The 27,852-nt window shown below is 36.2% G+C and overlaps 1 protein-coding gene across 7 annotated transcripts; it reads right to left on the reverse strand.

Moving 5' to 3' along the window:
- Nucleotides 1-1,588: 1,588 nt before the first annotated feature.
- Nucleotides 1,589-26,610, reverse strand: LOC306883280 (C-terminal-binding protein 1). 7 transcript variants are annotated; one of them, XM_079438432.1, is made up of 11 exons: nt 26,543-26,590; nt 26,334-26,445; nt 15,286-15,440; nt 10,016-10,160; nt 9,697-9,903; nt 8,151-8,365; nt 7,933-8,063; nt 5,640-5,767; nt 5,331-5,445; nt 4,102-4,154; nt 1,589-2,803 (listed from the first exon to the last, which is right to left on the reverse strand). In XM_079438432.1, exons 2-10 carry the CDS (start codon nt 26,335-26,337, stop codon nt 4,133-4,135), a joined length of 1,122 nt encoding a protein of 373 aa, XP_079294558.1. In that variant the 5' UTR covers nt 26,338-26,445; nt 26,543-26,590; the 3' UTR covers nt 1,589-2,803; nt 4,102-4,132. The 7 variants fall into 7 exon arrangements, with proteins under 7 accessions (XP_079294558.1, XP_079294556.1, XP_079294555.1 ...); XM_079438430.1 differs by lacking the exons at nt 26,334-26,445; nt 26,543-26,590 and adding exons at nt 18,588-18,670; nt 20,044-20,423; XM_079438429.1 differs by lacking the exon at nt 4,102-4,154 and having other exon boundaries at nt 26,334-26,441; nt 26,543-26,610.
- Between the last annotated feature and the right edge of the window lie 1,242 nt (nt 26,611-27,852).

Genomic DNA, 27,852 nt, shown 5'->3' on the forward strand with positions numbered 1-27,852 from the left:
GGGGAGATTCACAAAGAGTGGACTGCAGCTGGAGTCAGTGCTTCAAGAACCACCACGCACAGACGTATGCAAGACATGGGTTTCAGCTGTTGCATTCCTTGTGTCAAGCCACTCTTGAACAAGAGACCGCGTCAGAAGCGTCTTGACTGGACTGCTGCTGAGTGGTCCAAAGTTATGTTCTTTGATGAAAGTAAATTTTGCATTTCCTTTGGAAATCCAGGTCCCAGAGTCTGGAGGAAGAGAGGAGAGGCACATAATCCACGTTGCTTGAGGTCCAGTGTAAAGTTTCCACAGTCATTGATGGTTTGGGCTGCCATGTCATCTGCTGGTGTTGGTCCATTGTGTTTTCTGAGGTCCAAGGTCAACGCAGCCGTCTACCAGGAAGTTTTAGAGCACTTCATGCTTCCTGCTGCTGACCAACTTTATGGAGATGCAGATTTCATTTTCCAACAGGACTTGGCACCTGCACACACTGCCAAAGCTACCAGTACCTGGTTTAAGGACCATGGTATCCCTGTTCTTGATTGGCCAGCAAACTCGCCTGACCTTAACCCCATAGAAAACCTATGGGTTATTATAAAGAGGAAGATGCAATGCGCCAGACCCAACAATTCAGAAGAGCTGAAGGCCACTATCAGAGCAACATGGGCTCTCATAACACCTGAGCAGTGCCACAGACTGATCGACTCCATGCCACGCCGCATTGCTGCAGTAATCCAGGCCAAAGGAGCCCCAACTAAATACTGAGTGCTGTACATGCTCATACTTTTCAGTTGGCCAACATTTCTAAAAATCATTTTTTTTTTTTGCATTGGTCTTAATTGATATTCTAATTTTCTGAGATACTGAATTTGGGACTTTCATTAGTTGTCAGTTATAATCATCAAAATGAAAGGAAATAAACATTTGAAATATATCAGTCTGTGTGTAATGAATGAATCTAATATACAAGTTTCACGTTTTGAATGGTATTACTGAAACAAATCAACTTTTTCATGATATTCTAATTTTATGACCAGCACCTGTACATGTATATATTTAAGAAATAATGTAATATACATTTATATTTATGAATATATATGCACATACATATTTCTTAAATATATGCGTGTATTTATATACATATAAATATACACAGTACACACTTATATATATTATGTAAACAAACTTTTATTTTGGATGCGATTAATCACAATGAATCGATTTGTCAGCACTATGTATACAGTACATTTGTTTTATTAAATAAAACGTTTTTGTAGTTGTATAACCCCAGATGAACATTCTTCAAAATTTCTCCCATTTTCACATGGGTTTTGAACAACATGAGGGTGAGGAAATGACATTTGTGTGAATGAATCTTTAATACAAATTCTTCAGCGCGCGCTCGATCACAGCTTTGAGGTAAAATCCCAATTCCCCTGTATGTATGAAGTATTTTCAGCATGTTGCCTTGTTGGTACCTTTTGATCTGCATATTACAGAAGTAACGTCCTGTTTATATCCTGAAATGGGTTCAAATACAAAGGAAACCTGAACCTGCACTATTTCTGTTGTCCTGGCATGAGAGCAACTCACAGAAACGCTGCCGTGTCGTTTAACTTGGACTTTTATTTCATTTAAAATAATTCATACAAATGCATACAGTCACAAACATTTCTTTTTGGATTCTGTTTAACAAAAAATATTAATATCTCATAGTATATATAGTATGTATATTGCTAGCCTACCACTTTACCAGGAAGGAAACTATGTAGGCGATGGAGAGCTGCAACTATCCCGGCATCCTTGAAAAACACGGTACAATCAAGTCACACAAACAGGCAAGCATTACGCCAGCTTTGCACAAGACAAATTGTTTTTTTTTCTCTTTGTTCAAAAACTGAACTTTTCTGTTTTCTTTTTAACCTTTGACACATAAAGTAATACATGCTCCAAAAATAAAAACATACTGAGTGTAGTTCTTTAAAGTACTGTACTGAATTTGGACTACAAAAGACAAATGGGTACAAAAAACAATGCACTATGTGGTTTAATTTAAAAGGAAGTGAGGGGGGGGGGGGATACATTTTCCTGAGAGGGTGTGCAAATCCCGCCTCTTTCGGGGCTTTTAAAATCAAACGAGCGAAACTAATATGCTTTTATTTTTATTTTTTTATTGTATCTATAATCAGGTGGTAAGATGCCTCCCTTAATGCTGTTTCAGTTTTTTTTTCTCATCTACAAACCATTGATCATGTCCTAAAAACTGTACACAAACAGGTTACATTCATGTAATAGCTACTTTTGTTTTAACAATGAAACCCATTCGACAGATAAAAAAACGGATAAATGTTCGCCCACTGCACTTGGACAGACTACAATCTAAAACAGCAGGATTTTGCATCAGGGAGAAGTTTGAAATCCACAAAATTTTCTCTTTTTTGTAGTTGTTTTTTCCCACTAGATACTTCAAAGAGCGCAGTCCACCACCTTCAGTCAAAGAGTTGGCTGCTTCGGAGTCGTGGTTGTTTTCAGTGGCTGGTTCTGAGCCCGGGAGCCTGTTTCCGCTCCTCTTCTTTGGGGTAAAGAAGGACCAGGAGAGTTCTATAGTGGTACGGAGAGCCTTTGAAGAGGGGGCTACAACTGTTCGTTGGGGTGCTGCTCTCTATCGGGTTCGGCTTTGCCGGTTTGGCCGGGTGATGGGGCATGTGGAGGGTGGACTGCGGTGGGTAGGCTGTGGGTGATGGGCACGGTGCTTGGCATGATGCCCTCCACTGGCGGAGGTAGACCCCCTGAAGCCAGACTCACTACGCTTTGGGGGTACCTGAGGAAGAGGAAAAATATTAACGGTGGCGTCAGCAACACCTGCAGCACAGCGACGGCCCCAACAGTACAGCCATCCAAGCCTCTGTTAAAATCTCTATTAAATTGTGGATTGCAATAAGGTTGGATTATAAATGGAGCGTTACTTCCAGCTCTACAATCTGATTGGATGAGCCACGCTTAAATATGCATCATATTCTACAATCTTGATTTAAAATTTTTGGGGTCAGTACGTTTTTTTTATTAATACTTTTATTCAGCAAGGTTGCATTAAATTGATCAACAGTGACAGTAAAGACATGAATAATTTTCAAACAATTCCAATTTCACTCATATAAATGCTTTTGAAATCTCTATTCAGTAAAGAACCCTAAAAATTATCTTTGCCATCGCAGGAATAAATTGTATTTTAAAATATATTTAAAAAGACCACAGTTATTCAAAAGTGTAATAATATTTCACAATTTTAATGTTTTTACGGTATTTTGGATTAAATAACTGCAGACGTGGTTGAGCCTAAGAGACGTCTTTCAAAAACATAAATATTAAAAAACTTTACCGCAAACTTCTGAACGTGAATATTAATACAGCAACTTGCACACCAACCGTAAACACCCAACACTTAAGCTAATGAACCATATAACTAAACATTTCTGTATTACTGTAAGAATTTATTATTATTATTTTTAATTATAAATAATAAGTATATTATATATGTTTATTTTATTTGAATATGAACATTTTATTATTAAAGTGTGTGTGTGTGTGTGTGTGTGTGTGTGTGTGTGTGTGTGTGTGTGTGTGTGTGTGTGTGTGTGTGTGTGTGTGTGTGTCTTTTATAAGCCATGTGTCAGTGATTTTACCGTGGCATGGAAAAAAATGTTTCTATAAAACCAGGTAAAAGTAATGAACATTTCAAACATTTCAATCGTGAATATGCATTATAGTTATACACTAGACTCTATAATAGTTATATAGTCATATCGATTCATGAGCAAATTGTTCACTTGAATAGGTTCTTTTCAATTAATCAGTCGAACAGATTCACATACTGGTCTGAATGATTCATTAGTCTGAATCAAAACTATTTCAAACATTCTTATCCAGTAATCATAATTGAATCAAATTTCGAAAAAAGGGGAACCCTTTAAATATCCTGTGTGTCTGTTTTAGAAATGAATTACTTTGTCAGTAGATATGAATTTCTGTTTTTAATTTCTAGATTATTATTATTCTATTATTATTTATTATATACAGTAGGGGTGTAACGGTACACAAATACGACGGTTCGGTACGTACCTCGGTTTTGACGTCACTGTTCGGTATGATTTCAGTACAGCAGGGGGAAAAAACTAAACATAAAATTGCTTTTTTTATTAAACAGTGGTTTACTGAACAAATTGCTCTTTCTTTAAATAAATTCAATTATAATTGAAATTTTCCTAGGGATAAAAATCTACCTCAGCTTATGCTCTAAACTATAGGGAGCTCTTTTACATTACTACAAGGGTACAATTAACAACAGAGCCCAAGCTTAAATTTAATTACTTTTTTTAATATATATATATATATATATATATATAACAATACGCTCAAATTGTATAAAAACATAAATTTCACATAATGCAATTTTTAAATTAACTTCTAAATTATAAAATTTCTATTTGCTGCTGAAATATATTCAATTACACAGTGGCTGTCTTAACTTGTTTCATAACAGATTTATTTAAACACACAATAATTAAGACATCACTAACAGGTAAAGTAAATATAATGAATATATTCTTGAATTAAGTAATATAGATATTTCTCTAATTAACTAACAAGCTGTGGACACTGAAGACTTGCCTGAAGTAAATGAAATGCTTGTGCGATTACATGAGGCGTGAGATGTTCATTCATGTTTATTTCACGTTAAAACTAGTAGTAAAGAGGAAGGGATGATCGCGCTCTGCGCTGCCGTTTGAGGCTTAATATAGCGATCTGTCACGCCACAGGAAAGAGTGTCAATTTATTGTTTAAATATCCTGAAAAAATGGACGTAATTTGAAAGGTGAGATTTCAAAAGTAACAATACTAAAAAGTATGTGTACCGTTACACCCCTAATATACAGTACAGCACATATAATTAATACTGGCTACTGTCCACTCTGGATATTGTAATGGGCAATGAACCCTTATCGGTAAATTAACTCATTATTTTCCCAACACGCACGGCATAGGCATTTCAGAGGCTTTACAAGTTACGACATTTATTTAAGAAAGATTAGAAGAATTTTCTAATAACATGCAATAAGACCAGGAACATGTATTGAGAAATCCAAAGTATTGATTTTAACCATAGTAAAAGTAATCTTACATGGCCATGTGTGGATTATTCTTTTACTTAGAAGTCCTGGTAAAAAAAAATTCTGTGCAAATACAAAACAACAGCACCACCTGTATCCTTCATTCAGTTACGAATGTAGGATACAGTTATGAATATGAATTCAGCTACGTTGAATGAATTATTCAGTAGTTTGTTGTACCTGTAGGCGCCGTTGAGTTCTGGATGAACCACGGCCGGGTCCATGCCGGCCCAGTGCGTGGTCTGTGTGAGGAACTCTTTGTTGACGCAGTTCTTGAGGCTGTCTGGAATGCGACCTGGAGGAGGAAAACAGCTTTATTACAGCAACCCCTGAGTCATTGATCACAGCACATCAAGCCTGTTAAATTAAAGAACAGTTAAAGAACAAGGATTTCACTCGGCTGATGAAAGAGGTCAAACACCCAGCGCTCTTGAATGATTTGACACATGCAGTACAGAGTGATACTCTGTGTGTCGTGTGCTGACGTACCGGTAATAGCCCGACGGATCTCCCGTGCCGCCTCCTCGCGCATCTCAATGGAGGCCTGCTCGCTGTACCAGGCCGCGTGAGGGGTGCAGATCAGGTTGGGCGCGTCTTTAAGAGGACCTTGGCTGAAACTGACACAAACATACAGCTGTGTAAGAGTCTGACACGCTCATTGGGTGAGAGTGACCTCAGTGGAAGGACATTATACACCATTATACCATTCAAAAGTTTGTAGTCTGTATAATTGTTTTTTTTTTTTTTTGAGAAAGAAATTATAAAAAAAAGTAATACTTTTATTTAGCAAGGATGCTTTAAATTGATCAAAAGTGATGATAAAGACATTTCTAATGTTACAAAAGATTTCCGGATAAATGCTGTTCTTCTGAACTTTCTATTCATCAAAGAAACCTGAAAAAATTCTACTCAAATTCTACACACAAACGGCTGCATTCAGTCTTCAAGGCATTTTAGGACAACATAGTCAAATAAGTAACTTTAACAAATGTTACAGTATTCACTGTAGTTGTCCGCTACTAAAAACATAGTTTTATCAGTCATTATCCGTGTAGGCCATTGTTTTACATTTACTACGGTTCAGTGTGACTGAGTGGAGGCGGGGCTAATTTGCATATTCATAGCTCAGTGTATAGTAAATGAGGCAAGGGTGTAGAGTTACATTCAAGCTATTTTAAGGCATGAGAAAATTATTTTCACAAGAAAAAACATTTAAATGTGTAATTTTGATGATCAAAGATGAGTTTTGAGGGATAAAATATTTGACTACAGAGGGGCTTAAAGCTACTGTAATTGTAATGCCTATTCCAAGCTTTTCTTAACACAATAAAGACTTTTGGTGGTCATTTCTAAGCCCAAATTGATGTGCGATTAATTTGTGAATAATTTAGGAATTATTGCAAACTTTTGAGCAATAAGGTCTACAGCAGCAACAACAACAACAGCCTCTCCCAGGTCCTAATGCCCATCCGGTTAGGTGTTTATTTACTTAGGGGGCGCTGTTGGCCTTTTGTAAATAAAATAAAGGTAAAATACACAAATAAATTTAAGATTGTTTATGATTAAATAAAGCAGTAATTGATATCATAAAATTAGGTCAGAAGCTATAGCTTACATGATTAAAAATTACAAACATGGCACTTGTAAAAAAAAAATTATTAAATAATTTTATTATATATATACAGATTTATTAATTAGTGTAATATGTTTTTTTTTTAAACTGATTATGAAAACTTGAATACAAGCTTTCTTCAACTGTTTTGCTGTAGACCATCTACAAATGTTAAATCTTCAAACAAAAATATTAAGGTTACCACTGCATCTGTCTGAAAAATAAATAAATAAATAGTTGATAAATAAAAAAAGCTTTCAATGTACTCTCATTATAAAATAACTTCATTATTGTTTATTTAATTCGTTGTTAAAAACTAACCAAAATTTAAAAAATAACTATTATTTATAATCTCTGCACAGGAAGAGACTTGGTGTTGTTTCTCAACAAAAGGAAATATATCGGTATCGGCAAAAATGAGCTGAAAAATAGTGAATATCGGCAAAATCCAATATCGTGCATTCCTAGAATAATTCAGATTTAATTAATCGGCAAATATTGTCATTTTAATTGCATTAAAGACCTAATTGTTAACTGAATCTAAAGCTACTAAAAACATTTTTGGTTATTTTAAATAAATCTGAAATAAAATAAAATATTAATATTAAATATAAACATTATTACTAAAATAAGCTGAAGCACTGAAATTACTAACTGGAAATTAATAAAACATGAAACTAAAACTGAAATTGAAAATAAATTAAAGCTAAATAGTAATATAAAAAAAAAAACATTAATAAAAATGACAAAAGCGCATAAAGTACTAAAAATTAAACTGAAATTAAAATATATAGAAAATATTAATAAACAATTGTAATAGTATATACATACTAAATAAATATATATACATACTACAATACTAAAATAACACTGGCTTTCACAATTGGTATGAAAGCAATTTAACCTCATTTTTAAAAGCAAACAACTATTTATGGCGTAATTTCTTATTACTGCTCGTCTCCTTTGAAACTGCATTTGGGAAACAGCTTACATTCTTTGCAAATATTTGTAGCAAACAGACGCATGTTTTGTAGGGTTTGAAGCCAAATAACAACGCAAAAAAAAAATGGTAGAGGCAGGGTGTGGAATAAAAAAGGGGCTTGGAGCAAGCAATCCATCCAAATGTCAAAACAACATGATTCTTAAACATCACATGTTGCTGTTATTCACCTGAAGGGCTCTGTCTCATGGACATCTAGTGCTGCTCCCCGTATTCTGCCCTCTTTCAGAGCCTGGGCCAGAGCCTTCTCATCCACCAGACCGCCACGCGCCGTGTTCACGAGGAAGGCGCCCTGACGCATCTGCGATCAACACACAGTAATGATGATACACAGTTGTGGCTCCAGCACATGCATGCTCTTGAGCTTGTGAGTGGCTGCAGGCGGCACCTGTTTGATGGTGAAGTCGTTGATGAGATGGTGGTTGTGCTCGTTGAGGCTGCAGTGTAAGCTGACGCAGTCACTGTGGAAGAGCAGGTCCTGTAGGGTGTTGACTCTCTGCAGCCCCAGGGCTCGCTCCATCCCGTCAGACAGGTACGGGTCGTAGAAGATCACGTTGAAGCCGAATGCTTTGGCCCTCAGCGCCACCGCCTGTCCAACACGCCCTGAGAGCAGACATATCACTTCAGCCATGAATTAAAGGACTTTTTTAGTATTACATTAGTTCAGTGCAAAGCCTCTCACTGTCATGCCATGACAAAATGACAACTCTACAAAAAAACAAAAACAGGTTTCATTAAAATGAGTGTAGTTATGTTACTTTTCCTACAGCCTGGGGGAAGAAAATGTATTTAAAAGGTCCCAATATTACACTATGAGTCCTTACGAGCCTCTGTGAGCTTTGTTTTATTGTTTTGTTTTGAATTTCAAGCACAAGGGTGTTTAGGAATTAATTGAGTTATATTATAGCTGTATTATTTATACAGTTTATTTTATGTATTATTTCTTCTGTGTAATAGTTTGAGCTCAGGAAGACTTTTTTAATGTTTTTGAAAGAAGACTCTTCTGCTCAACAAGACTGCATTTGTTTCATTATGAAATACAGTAACAACAATAATATTATGAAATGTTATTAAAATTTAAAATAACTGTTTTCTATTTGTATATATTTTAAATTTATTTCTGTGATACAAAGCTGAATTTTCAGCATCATTACTCCAGTTTTCAGTGTCACAAGATCCTTCAGAAATCAGTCTAATATGTTGATTTGCTGCTCAAAAAACATTTATTATTATAACAAATGTTGAAATTATTATTATCAGTTGTACTGCTTAATATTTTAATGAACCTGTGAGATATACATATATATATATTCAATAGATATTCAAATAGATATATTCGTTAAAGAATAGAATTAGAATTGTTTGACATATTCTTTAATGAATATATCTATTTGAATTATTTTACTTTTGTTTAATTGAAGTATTTGTTTCTTTAAAAAATCTTACTGATATATTTTTTTTCTTTGTATATATATATATTTTTTTTTTCATTGTGAAGATATATACATCGATATATACACATACGGAAAAAAATACATTGCTAAAGATTAATTCTTCATAAATAAATAAATATAAATAAATGAATACAATTTCAGTGACTGCAGAAGTCCACAGACCAGCAGAAAAATAATCCTTATTGCTGAGCGATGAATTCTGTAATGATTACAGAAATGCAGATCACATAGTCTACACACATTAACAATAGTTTCCTCTCTGTTCTCTTCATAGCCACCGGTGGCTCCATAAATAGAATTTCAAATGTTCTGGGGTTTTTTCTGTCTGAACCAGTGTATTCAGATTCACAAAACAAACAGCAGCTGGTTACATTATATCTCGTTCCGAGGATCTCTAGGTCTAAGTGGGCGGTTCTTGGCCAGAATATGGATCAGACTTCATGTCGAGAGTCAAACATCTGGCTATGCGAGACAACACACCTAGGCCAATGATCCCCAGCGTCTCTCCTCTGATCCGGGCTGCCCCAGACGCGACCTCCCGGATCTGTTCCACGCTCTGGACCCGCGTGCCCTCCCGGAGAGCCTGGTGCAGCCAGGTGGTGCGTCGGTACAGGTTTAGGATGTGACACATGGTGGAATCTGCGGTCTCCTCTACTGAAGCTGCTGGCATGTTGCAGACTGCTATTCCTGAGGAGGAGGACAGGTTACGGTCAGACTCTTTATTCAACAAACACACACACACACACACACACTGTTGTGCAATGTGTAGGATGTAATAGAAAACCTTCTTAACCATTACCTAAGTCTCCAGCAGACTTTATGTCGATATTATCAAAGCCACTCCCAATACGGACAATTATACGAAGTGCTTTGAACTTTTCCAGGTCCTCCCTCATCAGGGTGATGGTGTGGTACATGAGAGCACCCACTGCTTCATTTAACACCTGAGAGATTGGACACAAACTACAGTCAGTCTGTGCAAAGAAGACAGTCACAAGTAGAACTACTACTATGTTGTTCCCCCAACATAGTAATTAGTTCCCTCGTTTAAGTAAATCATGAAAATGTTGTACTTATCCAATCCCTGGTTTTGATTTAACTAAAATGAGAGAACAAAGTAGCACAATATGCCCACAATTGACTAAATCAAGGGAATGGATTTTTAATTTGGGGCAACAATTTAACTTAAATGAGGGAACATGAGTCATGGTAATGAATTCCTAATTCATGGCCATAACATAAATAAATGTATGTCACGTGCAATGCTCCTTAAAATAAGGTTTTTCTCTATTATATATATTTATTAAAATATTCAAATGCTCACAATGTGTGTTATTTCATTATTATTATTTCATAATATAGTTTTAATATGCATAGCATCACAGGCCTGAGCCAATTCCACCCTAGTCAAGAAGCTTCAATTAAATTAATAAAACTGGCTGCATTGATATGGGCTCAATCCCAGAAGATCATTCAGCTGCAACAAAGATCTGATCACACATTTAATGGGCGGCTCTCACCCCGTCAAACATGCCCAGGCTATATTTGACCCCAAAATTAAAGTGAGGGGGGGGCATATATATTATATTGTATTATAGTATTGTTTGCATTTTTATTTGCACACATATTGGAAAGTTCAGAAACAATTTATGATTTAATTAATTTAATTTTTATCATTTTTATATTAATTTAGTTTTTTTGCCATATGTATTAGTTTTTGTTTTTTTAAAGAAGCATGTCTCTATATACTGTATTTATTAATATTTACCTTTTAGTTTTAGTTATTTTACTTCAACTGTAAGCTAACTGAGAAATATTACTTTGACAACTAGCTGAAATGACGATAATAAAAACGATAATAACCCTGGCAATGAGAATGTGGGGATGTGTTTTATTGTCATGAGCTAATTATGCACTCCAGGATCATGTTTTTGCATTGTTAATCTGATTAGAAAATCCTGAGGTAGAGGAAAACTCTTTAGAGGAAAGTATTATGCCAAACACTTCAGTCTTCAACATGATTTGCTGTTAATATGACTCAACATATTTAGTTTTCTGCTGATGACCAAAAACAATAACTTCACTTGGCATAATCTAATAAACCAAGATCTGGAGTAACACAACATAAAACAGATTTATCACATTATAACTGTGGTTGATGATGAAAAACATCATTTGGTTTGACACCCATCAAGAAAAACCACCGCATTAAGCAATCAGTGTTGTTTATGAGAATGAAACAGAGATTTTTACAGCCATTTTTTAGTAGACAGTTTTCACGTCACTTTATCATCCGCTAATAATTTCTCTCCCAGACAGACGATTGATTTTCTATCTTATCTGAAGCTAGTTTCTGTCCATTCAACAGCGGTTAAAGCAGTCAAATGCGGAGGCTCTTTGTAGGTTTGTGGGAAGGGGCAGAAAGGGAGTGCCATCTGTCTGTGCAGGCCTGGGGAGTGTTCTTTGAGAATCAACCTGGCAGCCACCCAGAACCACACAAAACATGCCAACAGCAATCCACAAATCAGCAGAAAAAATGCCACGGTCTGAATGAGCACGAGTGCATCAAGAGGGAGCAAATGTTTATATGACATGGAATTAAGCGAATTGTGTTGAGACTGAGAGTGAATGATTTATGGTGGCCTGCGATGGCTGGTCTTTCGTGTGTAGCCAGATGAATGAATGGAGCAAATGAGCTTAATTTCGGTTCATGGGTAGAGTGAAAAACAAAACAGTTACTCTTGATAATACCGACAGCAGAAAATCGACTTTCCTCTGTGTATGAACTAGGGATGGGCAGATTCCCAGATTCACTTCGGCATAAAAAGTTAACGATGCGATGCATCGGTTTAATAAGTGTGCATCGGCTACAAGTTAGCATTTATATCGCGATGCATCTTTTCTAACATATTTGCATCTGTAAAAAAAAAAAACGATTTATTTATATATAATTACTAGTGGATGTGCTATAGGCCTACTTTTATTATTTAGAAATTGACCAATAATCTGTGACCAATATTTATGTAGATTGATTTCTCCTCTCTAAACTGTGTCTCGAGCGCGTTCTCTCTCGTGAATATGACGAATCACAACAACACTAGGAGACCTGAGGAAAAGCGGGGATTAAAACCTGACTTGAAATAACCTAACAAATCAATCGGGGCTAAAGCGGCTCCATAAACGACAAATTAAGTTCACACAATCTCACTAATTTGTACACGCTTAAGCAGCCCTTAATGCCGATCATGGATCAGATCAATCTAGAATGGCCAACAGCAAATGTATTTGTGCTGTTTAATGCATTTGTCACAGATATGTTTTTCATCTGTAAATGTTAGAAATTCATGCAAATATATCCATTTTGCTGTCAGGAGTGGGCGAGGCATGCGATAATAGAATAATATCGCAATAATTAATAATTAATTAATTAATAAAATAATTTAACCGAGTCAAATATGCATTTTGCATTAAATGTGTCTTTTGTAGAATTTTAAACCTACATATAAGTGTATTTTTATGATAGCAGTAACTGTAAAGGGACTATTGTAATAGGTAGATCAAATAGTACAGTCCTAACTACTAAGCTCAAATGAGTTAATGTGTGTTTCTTATAGCAGTTAAAATATAGTCATTTTATGTATTATTTATTTTTAATTCAGTGATTTTAGCTTTTAATTTAGCTATTTCAATGCTTTAAAGAGCCATTTTAGATTGTAATGTTCTAATGTTCTGCTATCTGTTCTATAAACTATAAAAGGTACAGCTTTCATAAAACCAGAGAAAAAGGCTGCATGGCTAGTAACTGTAAAATAAAAATCAAATAATAGTATGTGAGCAAGGCAGTGATAATATCATTGTGCTCCTATTGGTCAGTGTTAGAGGAACTCTGCTTAGTCTGACAGTTAGCCTGCTTTAGACCAGATTAGTTTCCCAGCATAAGTTGCCACAGTGACTAAGCTTGATCTAGGCCTATGTTAAATTTGCTTTATGGAACCAAATCATTTGACAATGAGTCAGACTAACTGAAATAAGCCTGGCTTATTTGGTAAACTTGTTTTATGAAACAGGCATCGAGGCATTAAAATTGATCATATTTTCTCCATTGCATCGTATTGCATCGTATTGCATCGAATCGCATTGTGAGTAGGGGTGAATCGTATCGCAATGCATCGGTAGCTGCTTCATACGTATCTTTAATGTATCGTATCATTGGCTATGCATGAGATGCACATCCCTAGTATGAACACACTATCAAACGGTGCACTTGCTCTTTTTCCAGCCAGTTCTATTTGATCCACATACACTTGTATGGAGTGCTTTTTTCTCACTACTGGCCAAAATTTGCGTTTTCTTATTTTTTTTATTTATTTTATTGTATCCTTCAGATTTGGCATATTGCAAGCAAATAATACCGGATGTATTTTTTCTAACTGAAATTGTAGTTACAGTAAACTGTTAACTACATTTTATATTACATATAATTTGCATATAGAAATTTCTGTTTTTATAAATTTACAATGAGGTCCTATACATTACCATTTCTTGATGCAACTGTGAAAATGAAATAAATATGAACTAAATTTTACAGCATTTATTAATCTCGCTTAATGTTAATTTCTACATAAACTCATACATTTTAACATCCGAAGTTGTATAAATTAACATTAACTAATATCTTATGAACAAACATGAATTAACAATGAACAATAGTATAATTATAAATATTAAATATATTCTAAATATAAAGAAAAATGTACTAGCATGCATTACTGTTTACAAGTTTGGAGTTGATCAAATTTGTAAATGTTTTTGAAAGTCTCTTATTCTCACCAAGCTGCATTTACTTAAATCAAATAAATAAATAATCTGTAAAATTATATATATATATGTGTGTGTGTTTCAAGATTCAAGATTTTTATTCGTCACATACACAATTATACAGAGTATAACCAGCAGTGAAATGTAAGTACGTGTGTGTGTGTGTGTGTGTGTGTGTGTGTGTGTGTGTGTGAAATATGAAATCTATCTCTATCTGTCTATCCATCGATCTAAAAAAAACTGTAATTTTGTGAAATACTCTTAAAATTAAAATAACTTTTCTATCTGAAGATATTAGATTTGATAGATTATAAATGCCATTGTAAATTGCATTCTAAAAGTCTTTAGTTTATGGTTTATTTTTGACCATATGACACTAGAGTCAGATAAAGTTCATTGCTGAGAAACATGTCAAACATTATTCTTAACAACTGACAAAGAAAAATGTGATCCTCAGAAAATGACAGATCTGATTCCGCCCATCTAGCTTTAACAAATGCTAAAGAAAATGATTGATCAATAGCTGCGAGCAAGTGAGATTGAGAAAGAAAGAAAGAAATCACATGAAGTACAGCGGGAAGGATGGCTGTGAGATTTCATCATGCTACCCAGTGAATTCATCTAATGAATCATTCTACTCATTTCTGGCAAAAACGTTCACAGCCTCATAAATATTACCCCATTGTGCAATCTACTTTTTTAGACTGTGAGATGAAGTGCTTTTTCCATGTAACAAAGCCAAAGAGGCTCCATCACGTCGAGCCAATGGGATCGATGATGTATTGCAGAATCATACTCCAACATATATTACATGATATATTAATCTGTACGAACCAGTGGTGAAAAAACACCACTCCACACAGTCGTAATAAATCTTAAACACATGAACAGCACTCGCAATGCATTTTACTTCTGTGGCAGGACATATTCCTTAGTGAAATAGTGGGAATTAATGAGCAGGAATTTGTTTTATTCATCTAGATTGGATTGGTGAAAAAGTAGGCTGAGATATTATCGGTTTATGTTACTTTTCTCTGCCCACACGGTCTTGGTTCAGCCAACAGAAAATAAAAGATATTTCAAAGGTGGAGAAAGTTACATTTGAACATTTCTGGCTTCATTTTGAACTGTGAAATTTACATTTATTTAGCCCATGCTTTATCCAAAGCAATTTAAAACAAGAATAAAACAACAACGAAAATGAAAAGTGCTACCGTAGCAAAACAGCAAGTGACATTAAGTGCTAGATACCTTCTCGTGGATCTCCTGGGTGGACTGGGCATCACAGAAGGCCACAGTGGCCACGTCCTTCAGGATGGGCATCTCCACCGTACAGTCCCGGCCATCCAGCAGCGCCACCAGAGGACGAGGGTGCATGGGGCCATTCATTATGGGAGGCCTGATGCCTACAGAGAGACAGAAATCACATTACACATCTTGATCTTGTGAGCACTGACAGTAAACCTCATTTTGTCTGCACAGGTAAAGGCAATTCACTTTTATTGTAAAGGTACTTGCACACTGAGTCCGAAATTTTCCCATGCGTTTTTTTCCGTATTCATCATCATTTCCTATCAAAATGCTTGCTACGGATGCGAAAACACAGAAAATCGAACCTAATCCATATTTTTTTACGACAGACGAAAGTTTCGGAGGCTGTGTGTAAAGGTGATTGACACAACGTGAAGTCGTATTTATTTTTTAACGTGCGAAAAAATCGGTGTGCAATGGCCTTAAGACTGCTTCCAAATGATGAAACACAATACTAGATTTGGCTCAAGGTAGGGATGTAACGATTACTGGTTTGACGATAAATCATGATAAAATTTCCCATGGTTAGTATTACCGTTTCATATTTTAATTATCATTAAAACCATCTTCGATTAACGCAATCTGAACAACTCATGATAAATAGATTCTGTACAGCATAAAGCACCGTTTAAGTAACAATCTTGTCAATTACTAGTCAGTAACATTTTGCCAAATAGTTATATGATATATATATAATCAGCCAGACTCTTGATATCAGTCCCTTTATAAGAGGACTGATGGCATCATGATGAAATACACAGATAATCGGTTTAAAGGAGAAAACAATGAATGAATGATCTTAACGTAACCGCAGCTGATGTAACACAGATGATGTGCAATAATAAAGTCACGAACACCTGGGGCTTCTTCTGCGGGTCTGATTTTGTCAGTACCTCAAACTGTGCTGTTTAAAGGGGTCATCGGATGCTAAATTCACTTTTCAAGTTGTTTGAACATAAATGTGTGTTGGAAGTGTATGTACACATCCATCCTATAATGATAAAAATCCACCCAGTGGTTTTTTTTAAAACCCCTATTTTAAAATCCCCTTTCTCAAATCAGGCTGTTATGAAGTTCCTGTCAGAATGATGTAGTTCTGTACAGACCGCTCCCACGAGAGTTGATTGACAAGACCGTCTTACCTAAGACCCGCCCTGAGTGAGCTGAGAGCTGTCTGCCATTGTGTCAGGTCCGGTGCAGGGGAAGACAAGAATGTCTCCGACTAAGCGATTGAAGTGTTTAGTTGTTGGATGTAATAATGAATAAAGCAGTCGTCATTTACTCCTGACATCTGAGCCTCTGAAGACGCAGAGGATTAATGTTACTTTCGCTTTGAAGTGAATGCGCCGATCCCCGATCTGCCTAAATGCGTCTAAGTTCGCGCGAAGTGAGTATAACATTTTTTTATGAATCTTTGTAAATCGCCTTTCCTAATATGTGCTAGTTAGCCAGCCAGTTTCGCGGCTAAAGTAAACAGTACTGCTCGTCGCCCCACAGAAGAGAGGGGCGGGGTCAGAAGAGTCATGAGCATTTAAAGGAACATGGACTAAAAAACGGCTTGATGAAAACAGAGCTGATTTTTCAGGGTAAAGAAGGTGTTTTTTACACTACATTGAGAATTTTTAACCAAAGTATGTTATAGACTTTTCATTAAGACCCTAAAGAATCATATCAACTTATATCAAAGGGGCATCCGATGACCCCTTTAAGCTCCTCGACATTTACTGATCTAAGACTACCAACATTTTCAGACTTAAATTATCAATTCATAGGGATTACCCAATATATGCTGGTCAAGCTAATCAACTTCAAGCCAAACGCCCACTGAAGACCAAAATATGTTGATGCTACCATAAAAAAAACACTTCCAAAGGGCTTATCAGCAGCAGCCCACTTCCATGAATCACTGCAAATACTGCAATCGACTGCACTCTCAAACTACTTATATATTGGTATATTTAAATATTTCAGAATAAATCTCAAATTAAACATATTGTATTGTATATTATCAATGATAATGAACTAGTTGTATAATAAACAAATTATAAGATTTGTTTTTAAATAATAAAAAATAATAGATTTAAAAAAAAAAAAAAAAAATTCAATTCAATTACAGCATTTTCAGTGTTTCGTGAGACTGCAGTTCATTCACGTACAAAACCGTTCAGTACACAGTCTTGCCTTTGTCTCTATTTTTTGCTTTCAGTCAGTGTTTGTAATGTTGATTCATCCCAGAGCTGGTTGGTTTAAGTCCCTATGGAGAAAATGAATGGGAAAAACACTTCCGGAACCAAGGCTGCAGAAAAGGTGGGCAGTGACTGTTGCACTGTATTGACATTGGAGATAAGTGCGCTGCTTGGCTGAGTAGCAGAAGTTGGCATTCTGCCTAGTGTCAGTTAAAAAGCATCTACCAACGGACTTGTCAATGGAAAGTCCAAGTATATGTGTAAACTACCGTTCACAAGTTCAGTATGATCATATGTCTCTGAAAGAAGTTTCTTATGTTCACTGGAGCTACACTTATTTGATCAATAATACAGTAAAAACAGTAATATTGTGAAATATTATGACAATGTAAAATAAACATTTTATATTTTGATATTTTAAATGTAATTTATTCTTGTGATGCAAATCTTCAGCATTTTTAACATTATATTATAACATTGTCCTTACTGTGACTTTAATCAATTTAATGCAACCTTGCTGAAGAAAAGTATTAATTTATTTAAAAAATCTTACTAACCCCATATATATATATATATATATATATATATATATATATAGTAGTCAACATTTGAAGTGGATCAAAAAAATGCATTTTGGTTTTAGGTTTTAGGAGAACTTTAATGAAAGGCTTTGTTGACTAGAGTATATATTACATTTGAGAAATCTTTTAATTTGGTTACATTTTATATACCCCATTTTATGTAAAAAAAATAAATAAACATCTACACACCTCTTAGATAATTCAAACTTAATCAGTATGTTTCAGGTGCAAACATTTAGGTAAAAATACGTAGCTATTTGTTAATGATATAATTACAAAAGTACAATATGTGCACCTGCGACCTCTCCCAAGTTTACCCTATACAGCCTGGCAAGTGCAGACATGGAGTAATCATGCCCATAAGACACAGACACACCCACCTCTATCAGCACCACCCACCCTGCTCTCAGGAAAGTCTTTCACACACACACACACACAAAATACACACGTTTATGCACAAACAAGAGCTCTTTACCTCTGTGAAGAGATCCCTGGCTTTCACATATCCGTTCCCACACAGAACCAGCTGTTTTCTCCATTTGTAATGAAGGTGAACTTCTACAACCGTAAATTATGTGTTAGTGACATCTAAACCATCCCAGCAGGATCCGGTTATCTTGTAACAAAGCCACTGTTATCTCTTTTTTTCTGATTGGGACAAACTGCCAACAACATGAACTAGATGCATCCAAGCATGCAGCTCTGGGATCAAATGCTACAATCAAGAAAAAGCACTGTTTTGCTCCGTCTTTGCATGTAAGACCATAGGTGGGTAAATCAAGATGCCTGCGTTGGGAAAAAACACACGGTAGTTTCTCACACCACACCGTTCTGTCAAAATCCCTCGGCGCTCTCTGTTCATATTGCCCTGCCCCGAGGGTGAGCTGGATCTGTCTGAATTAGCTAGTTCATAGCAACACGAACCAACAGGGTCAGTCACACACGGCGTCTAAAGACCTCGACTGCCCACGGGCGATAATTCAAGCTGACATCCCCCCTTTGTTGCCTTCTGGTGAAAATGAAAGCCAATTTCAAATCCCAGCTTCACGTTCACCGTGCGACAAGAACAAAACCTGTTTTTTAATGACATGCTTTTGCTCGTCACAGAGTGGGGTGAATCTTGTTTTTTGTAATTCGTGGAAAGCCACAATGCATTGTTCTCAACCCAGATTTCCTGGAAATGTGCACTTGGGATTTTTCAAAAAGGTGGAAAGGGAGTCACTTGAACACTGTAATGACATTAATAGGGATTTTGACTTTCACTAGTCGATCTCCTCCTAAAAATATGACAATGAAAATGTACTTTTTGGGTCCATCAGATCAGAAATATCTTACGAATACATGTTTATTTTACAATATTAAATAGTTGCCCATTAGCCGTAACTATTTCCACGAAATCCTGAAACACCCTGTTCTTCCTACGGCTAAGTATTCCCTCTTTTGGACTCTTCTAGAATGAGAATTTCCTTCGAAGAGACTGAAATTAGGAAGCAAGTCAAGGCCGGAACTGGAAGCCACATTTCCACTGCACAATGTGAGGGAGGGCCATAGCAGAGAGAGAGTCATGTCCTTGCCAACCCCTCAAATTTTCCAGAGTGGATAGTGTGTGGTTTTTTTTTTAATCTTTGGAGCTCGGAAAGATTAATGCAGTTAATAAAGCGAGCCATCAGAGGTCCCGGCTCTCGGACGAATGCTGTCTTTGCACGGGAAAGAGAGAGCAGAAAGCAAGCAATTGTGCGTGGATGAATGGTTCAGATGAAAGATAATAGGAAAGAGGGAAAAGCAGAGCAGAGAGGAGGGGAGGAGGAAAGGAAGAGGGGGAGGGGAAGCCAGAATACTGTACGACAGCCGAGCGAACGCTCAAATATCCGCAGATTTCCGTACAACACTTTCACATGTGGCCCCATGCAGAAGGAAAGGTAAACGTTTACCTAATGGCAAGCCTTTGTTCAGCAAATGTGAGCTTCCCATCTCTTAGTATCCGCCGGAAAAAAGAGCGTGTCTCCTCAGCAAGGCATTCACCAAAATCCTCAGCATATGGCGGCTACTTCAATTTTCTTATTCCTTCTTTTCTGTGAGTAGCTAGCTTAAGCACACACAGGCTCCCACCCCTCCTTGTCTTTCTCTTTCTCTCTAACTCCCTCTCTCCCCCCCCAGCTCCCTCACTTTCTATTTCGACTCTCACTCGGACAAACACGCATGCACACACAGAATGCAAGTGTCACTGCATTTAGGGGAGTGGGAGAGCGAACCAGCTAGAGAGAGAGAAACGAGTGCGAGGTGGCTACAAGAAAGACTGAAGAGGAATGGGGTGGAGCCTAAGAGGGGGCAAAAAGAAAAAAGATAATGGAAAATTGCGAAAGAAAAAAAGAGATCGGGGGAAGGAAGTCTGGCTGTGTGTTTCCTGTTATTAAAAATGCATGATAGTCTTTTAGAATGAAAAAAAAAAAAAAAAAAGACAGCAAATTATTAAGCAACAAACAAACCGGGTGTTTTTTTGGTCACTTCCCACTGTAGATAATTAAACGCCTCTGACAGTGATGGTTCTGGGTTATTTAGCTCTCAGAAAACCAATTACTGAATCCTACAGTTCTGACGGGCAGCTCAGAGACGTCTCCAAAAATAAGTACAAACAGGGTCGGGGGCCGCACACACAGGCCACTCTCTGTTAAAATAGACGAAACGTTTATTCAAAATCAGCACAAATGTGTGAACATTTCAATTCGAAACCATTTCACTACTTTTCTCACGTTTTCAAAAGACATTTTGACCTTTTGCTAAATGAGTCATTTGCTTTAAGTGGTAGAACAGAAACTGTTTAGTGTCTTTTACCGCTGCAGCATTCATCAGTGACTGGCAAATTCAGCTGATTCATTTAGATAGATGCACAATCAAAAGCATCTGTTAACACAGGCCACGTAAACCGTGATCCAATCTTGTGCAAATGTGCTCAAATACAATTTGTCAAACCATGTTATGGTATCAATACAGCTTAAGAGCTATTCACACCATCTACATGCTGCTGATTACCACATGCCGCAGTATGTAAAACAAACAAAAACTAGGCTACGTTTACTACAGTGAACTTGCCATGAAAGTCAAGACATTTTGGAGGCTTAAAAGCAGAAGTGAGGTGCTTGAATCTTTGTTAATATCACTTAAAGTTCAGGGTAAATTGTTTTTGGTTGTTGTTTTTTTTTTAAGAAATCAATGCTTTTATTCAACAAGGACACATTAATTGTTCAAGCATGACAGCATTATAATTTAATTTGGCACAAACGATTTCCATTTCAAATAAACTTTCTATTTATCAAAGAATCCTGAAAAAAGAATCATGTTTTCCACAAATATTGAGCCGCACAATTGTGTTCAACACTGCAAATCAGCATATTAGAATGATTTCTGAATTAACATTAGTCTCATTTTACACATATAAAGCTTAAGTCTTTAGGAGTGGTCAGGATAACTATTTACTGGAAATTCAATCCCAAAATGTACAGTATTCATGTAGAATTACCATGTAGTAATAACTATATTAAAAATATTCACATTTCAGATACTATTATTCAGAACAACTCAAGGATAATCCTGGCATTGTGCAAAAAAAACAGCTTTACATTATGAAACACTTTAGTCAACCCCAAAACAGTAACACATGATGACTGAATGAGTGGTGTTGGAGGCTGTTGTAAATATATGCACTCATATTCATCTGCTGAATTCTGAACTAATGCAACAAGTCATGGAGCTGCTCGGCAACTGTAACCAACCATTACATCATCATTACTCTGGAAATGTGTGGCACAGTTCCTCAAAACTACACCACTCCCATTAAAACCAACAAAGCTGTCTACACTGGAAATAACCGCCTATTTTGCAGAATAGTTTTCTGCTCAGTGTGGGAATTAATTATTAATTACATCACACATAAATCGCAGTATAAACAATACAGCTGCATCTCTACTGGTTGTTACCTGTATATACAACCACATATTAGATGTGTTTCAAACCATTTTTATTTTAACATGTATCCTAGAATAAGATCTTGCCCCAAAGACTTCAACTGCAAGAGATTTTGAATTTGATTTTAAAAATAAGTTAAAATTATCTTCTGTGGCAATTAGAGATGCTGCCGATCAAACTGATCAATTACTCTATATTTGCTATGTTCTGAAGCTATATTTAATTATTCAATAATACTCAAAGGGATAATTCACCCTAAATAAATTAATTAATTCATTTAAATATTATGGGAAAATGCTATGGAGGTAGTGCTGTCAAACGATTAATTGCATGCAAAATAAATGTTTTTGTTTACATAATATATGTATGTGTACTGTGTTTATTTATTATGTATATATAAGCACACACATACAGTATATATATTGTTTCAATTTATTATTAATTTGTAATTATTTTAAAGTGGACTCAAAAAGTCAGTAAACTCATTAATTAACAAGAAAAAAATCAAAAATAGATCAAGAATCAGATCTTTGGGTGCCTAAAGATTCCCATCACTGACATAAACATACTATTTAAATCCTATTCTCATATATTTAATGAATTGCTGAGTTTTCACAAAGCATTTGTAGGTTAACTCACATTACATCTAAAGGCTGAAGGCTACATACTGTATGTTGAGTGACGTACTGTACTACATTTCTGCTATCTGCCAGGCCTCTACTACAGTATGTGAATAACAAGCCAGGCTGGGAACACAGACATACTGTATCTTGCGTGTGTGCGCTCCAGTGGAGAAGTCAGATGGATTGGCACTCAAGCAGAAGAGCCCCATTCTTTGTGAATTCATTAGCGCTGGTCAGGACCTCAGGGGAGCGCTGGTTTTGGCAAGTGAAGCACACAGTATGCGTCACGTATGTGATCCGAGCGCTTTGGCCACATTGAATAAGCTGGCTAATCACGCCTGTGCCATAAAAGTGCATTGATCCAAAAGGAAGATTAATGGAAAATCTATGATGTGTTCAGGAAAAGTCAGGTTTGACTAGCTTCTACCTAATCATTAAACCTAAAGTAACTAGTTTTATTACTCAATATAACATTCCAGACACCAGACGACAGAAAATGCTATCTAACGAGTTATAACACACCCTCAAATCAGTAATAACAATAATCGCCACACCACACAAACTTGCGGTACAACTTGTTCCCTAAAGCATTCTTTCATGTGATTAAGCAAGTCAAATCGACTTGAACTAACTTACATAAAGAGCTGCTCAATTTTTCTAACGCAAAATCCTAATAGGAATATATCTTAAAACCAACCGGGCATATTTCCTCCTTGTAAAACGGCGCAAGGACAAAACAAGGTGAAAACCATCTCGACACCAGACCACACATCCACCACAGGCAAATCAATTCTGAGCTACAGTAAGAGGACAGCTGGGAAAAGAGCCTGTCAGAGGACACAATCTATGATGAATGAGGAATATCGCAACTAGCACCAGTGAAAACCTCAAAAACCCTTTGAAAAAGACAATGAAAGAGGGAAAAATAGAAGTGGGGAGAGGCAAAGAGCATAAGAAAGATGCCCCTGAGAAAGATTGCGCTGCCTCAGACACACACTGCTGCTGCCGCCTCCCTGCCAGCACACACACACACACACACACACTGCAGCGTGGCGAATGGGTGAACTCCCTCACATCGCCTATCTTGAAGGGAAGAGGGTGCACGGATAACATTTTCCTAAATAAATTCAGTGTGGCTGAACGCATCCTATTAAACTTGGCTGCAAATGGGGACTGCAGAAGCAAGAAAATGTCATTAAAACACCCTCTGAGACCTAACAGTCCATCATTAGATCAAAGTCCATTAACAGATTGTATCTAAGGAATATCTAGATGGTGGATGCCAGAGAACAGGCAGTGATTCGATCAAGATTATTCTCAGAGTCTTGGCGCAGGTCGCGCTGTGATTCCAGTCGACCATGTTCTCAACAACAGACAACATTCTACAGGATCCTATGAAAGCACTCCACGTTCTGCTCAAATACAAACCAAACAGACACTACAAATATGAACAAAGTAAACTGCACAGAGTAAATAAACATGAATATAAGACAGCTGACTAAGCATGAAGGTAGACTAGAGTAACTAGACACCTACTATATTAGGTGACAATACCTTGAGGAAGTTGACGTGTGTTGTAACATGCCAGATTTCCTCATTTTTTTAACTCATTAGACTACATGGAATATTTGAAATGCATAAAGCAGGAATTGTGTGCGCTCAGAACAAACAAAATAAAGGTTCTCCAGGTATCAAAATGCAATGGGATAAATTGGTGCATCCACTCCTGGGACCCTCTCTGATGCCCATGGAAATTTTCAGTGTAAAGATTGTGTTGCCTGTTCGCATTATTTAAAATGCAATTCATTTACACATCCACAAATGGGTAAAACTTATCAAATTAAACAAGTGATCACATGTAAAACAACACATGTGATATACATAATTTTGCGTTCTTGCCCTTTACTGCATGTTGGAAAAACAAAATGTGCATTGCACACTAGAATTGTTGAACATATGAGCGCTATCAGGAGACAGGATCATACTTCTCGGTTTTTTCGTCATTTTGAGTTTGCAAAACATTATTTTTCTGATTTCAAATTCCTGGGCATTGAGAGGGTTCTTTTACACAGGAGAGGTGGTAAGGGGTGGTGATGGCGCAGTGGATAAGACACATGCCTTTGGTGTGAGAGACCCGGGTTCGAATCCACTGTGAGACACCAATGTGTCCCTGAGCAAGACACTTAACCCCTAGTTGCTCCAGAGGCGTGCGACCTCTGACATATATAGCAATTGTAAGTCGCTTTGGATAAAAGCGTCAGCTCAATGAATAAATGTAAAATGTAACCGTGATAGAAAATTGGTACAAAGAGAGGCTTTTTGGATTTTTTTGTTAAAATCATTAACCCCAACAGGATTAAATGAAGAGATGTGATTTGTGAAGGGAAATTGTTGGCATGACAATTATCCCTCATTGATTAAGATCAGCTGTCTACAATTTGCAATTGTGTCTATATATAAGTGTGGTGCTGCTTTTTGCCTCATAAGCACTGAAGAAAGCATGGGCTGAAACGTCTGCTCTCTGGTCTGTTTTTAATACGTTTTGCACTTTTGCATATGAAAAATAAATAATGGGATTTTTGCTAGATCTTTTTTGGTCAGTTTTGTTTTTTTTTTTGCAATATGCAGACAAATTCAGCTACCTATTGAATATTTGAAATGTAAAAATAATAATAATACTCATTTGTCACACCACAGGACTTCAAGCGATTAATCGCATCCAAAACAAATGTTTTTGTTTACATAATATATGTGTGTATACTGTGTATATTTATTATGAATATATAAATACAAACACATGCATGTATATATTTAAGAAAAATATATTTATATATTAAATATTGTATATATAATATAAAATAATGTATAAACTTGTAATTATTTTCAACATATATTTCTGTATGTGTGAGTATTTATATATTATATACATAATAAATATACACAGCACACATATATTATGTAAACAAAAACATGGATGCGATTAATCGTTTGGCAGCACTAGAATAGAATGGTATATATGATAAATAGAATTATTAAAGCACTTAATTTTATTCGCACACTTCCTATTATTATACATTAATATTTCGTATAATTTTGACAAACTCTTGATGTTCAATTAAAAATTAAGTACTAAACTTCAGATTGCCCATGAATACTGATTATTTTTTTCATAACCAAATATTTGAGAAATAATATATTTATGAATTTATTAAAAGTGTTACTTTGTAGGTATAAAATACAGGTAATATATAATAAATAAGCCGCAGTTTGACATTCAGTGACTATATAGCCTATACAATATAATATTTTATATATTATTCTTCAATCCTTTAAGTTAATAACGATATATACAGATACACACACACACATATATATATATATATATATATATATATATATATATATATATATGTATATATATATATATATATATTATGCACGTATGTAATGCATGACTGGATTCCTGCATATGTTGCATCTCCACCAATAAATCCCTAAAAAAAATCCCTAAACTTTTAAAGCTATTGTCGGGATTTTATTTGTTACCATGTGCTCTGGAAACGCATTCCAGCTATTATCTCACCGCTAATTAAGCAATACTAATAAATTTACAATATGAAGTGACTGTGACTTACTCATAGTAACCCGAATTCTGCCACAGTGTTGACAACTAAGTGCCCTTAAATGCAAGTGTGTTAGCTAAGAAAGCCAGCCCCTCTGAAGCCCTCCACAGGCGCCTTCATCTGCCTGACAGAAATAAAAAGAGCAAGTTAAAACAGCGCGGTTTGGCCTCTACTGACAAGCATACACCAAGCTCAAAGAGAAGAGCAAAACAATCACAAACCTTGCATCACCCGCTTTGAAGGCTGAAGAATGTGCCAGGGATTCGGGTAAAACATGCAACGAAAATGTGACCAATCAGAGCCGTGTGACCGGTGAGGCAGCCAATCAGCGCAGGCTACGCTTGTTAGAGAGCCAATCATATCAAAACTCATTGCTCCTGCGGACGCAGAGGGGTGGGGGAGGGTCCAGGAAGCAGAAATGTGAGCGTGATGTGGGGTGAGAGTGTGGGGGGATGGTTAGGGAGGGAAAAATAACTTTTTATAGCCTAAAATAACGAATCGCCCTGAAATCTGTGATTCTTGAGACAGGCAAAACACGACCCACACCCTCCATTAGTTTATAAAATAGCAATATTTCTATTTTGAAATAATTTACTGAAGATCACTAGAATATTCTATTGATAATGACATTATTAATGGGATAGTGTACGGTGGCCGAGAAGTGCAAAACTAATCACGATTCTGAAAACAAAATTACAAACGCAAATGCAAATCTAAAAAACAAAATAACAATTCAGAAAACACAACAACAATTCTGAAAACATAATAACAATCAGAAAACACAATGACAATTCAGACAAACCGGAAGAGGTAGGTATAGTTTGAGACAGCGCCATTGGACGAGACATCTATCAATCAAGGTGTACAGGAAGAACGAGAAGAAGAACAGCAGAGTCAACTATTAGAAGCATTGGTTCCAGTGGTACAGATAATAGGTCATGTCATTATGTTTTTAGACGCGACCGACCTGGGTTCGTGTTCACCTTTTGCCGAACTTTTTTTTCTCCCTTTTCAAATCTCGTATCGCATCGGAAAGGCATTTATTTTCAATAAAAATTAAGGAAATAATCCAAAAGTTGAAAATAAAGTATCGGGTAGGGTTAGGGTGGGTGTAGAGAGAGCTTTATTGTACCAATAAGGTGGCATCCATTTGAATTAAAATTATAATTTACACTCAATACGGTATTATTGCATACTGTTTTTTTTACTACAATACTGAGGTGCAGATAATTGCCACTATTTGCAACAAGTAGTATACACAGCCCAAAATCCTGCTATTTTCACTCAGTGTAAATACGTTAGCTGCTATCGCTATTTGACAGAACTACGTCAAATTTACCATAATTCCCATAGACACTGTATTAGAAACACCCTCACATTAGCGTTAACAAGTTTTTTTTGTATTCTGATTCAAAGGTAATATAATACAGAGTACAGTGTTGTAAATGTACATGCATGTATATTTTTATGCAGCAGCTATTTGCACTGTGTAAACAGCGATAGAGGCTATTTAACCAATACCTATTTACAC

This window comes from Barbus barbus (assembly GCF_936440315.1).
Source record: "Barbus barbus genome assembly, chromosome: 17".
Lineage (NCBI taxonomy): Eukaryota > Metazoa > Chordata > Actinopteri > Cypriniformes > Cyprinidae > Barbus > Barbus barbus.

Coding starts and splice junctions, on each gene's coding strand:
- LOC306883280 (XM_079438426.1), bottom strand. CDS start 18,651: ATGGAGAAAACAGCTGGTTCTGTGTGGGAACGGATATGTGAAAGCCAG. Junction 9,904..10,015: donor AAAGTCTGCTGGAGACTTAG/GTAATGGTTAAG, acceptor CCTCCTCCTCAG/GAATAGCAGTCTGCAACATG. Junction 5,446..5,639: donor GATCCGTCGGGCTATTACCG/GTACGTCAGCAC, acceptor TTCCTCCTCCAG/GTCGCATTCCAGACAGCCTC.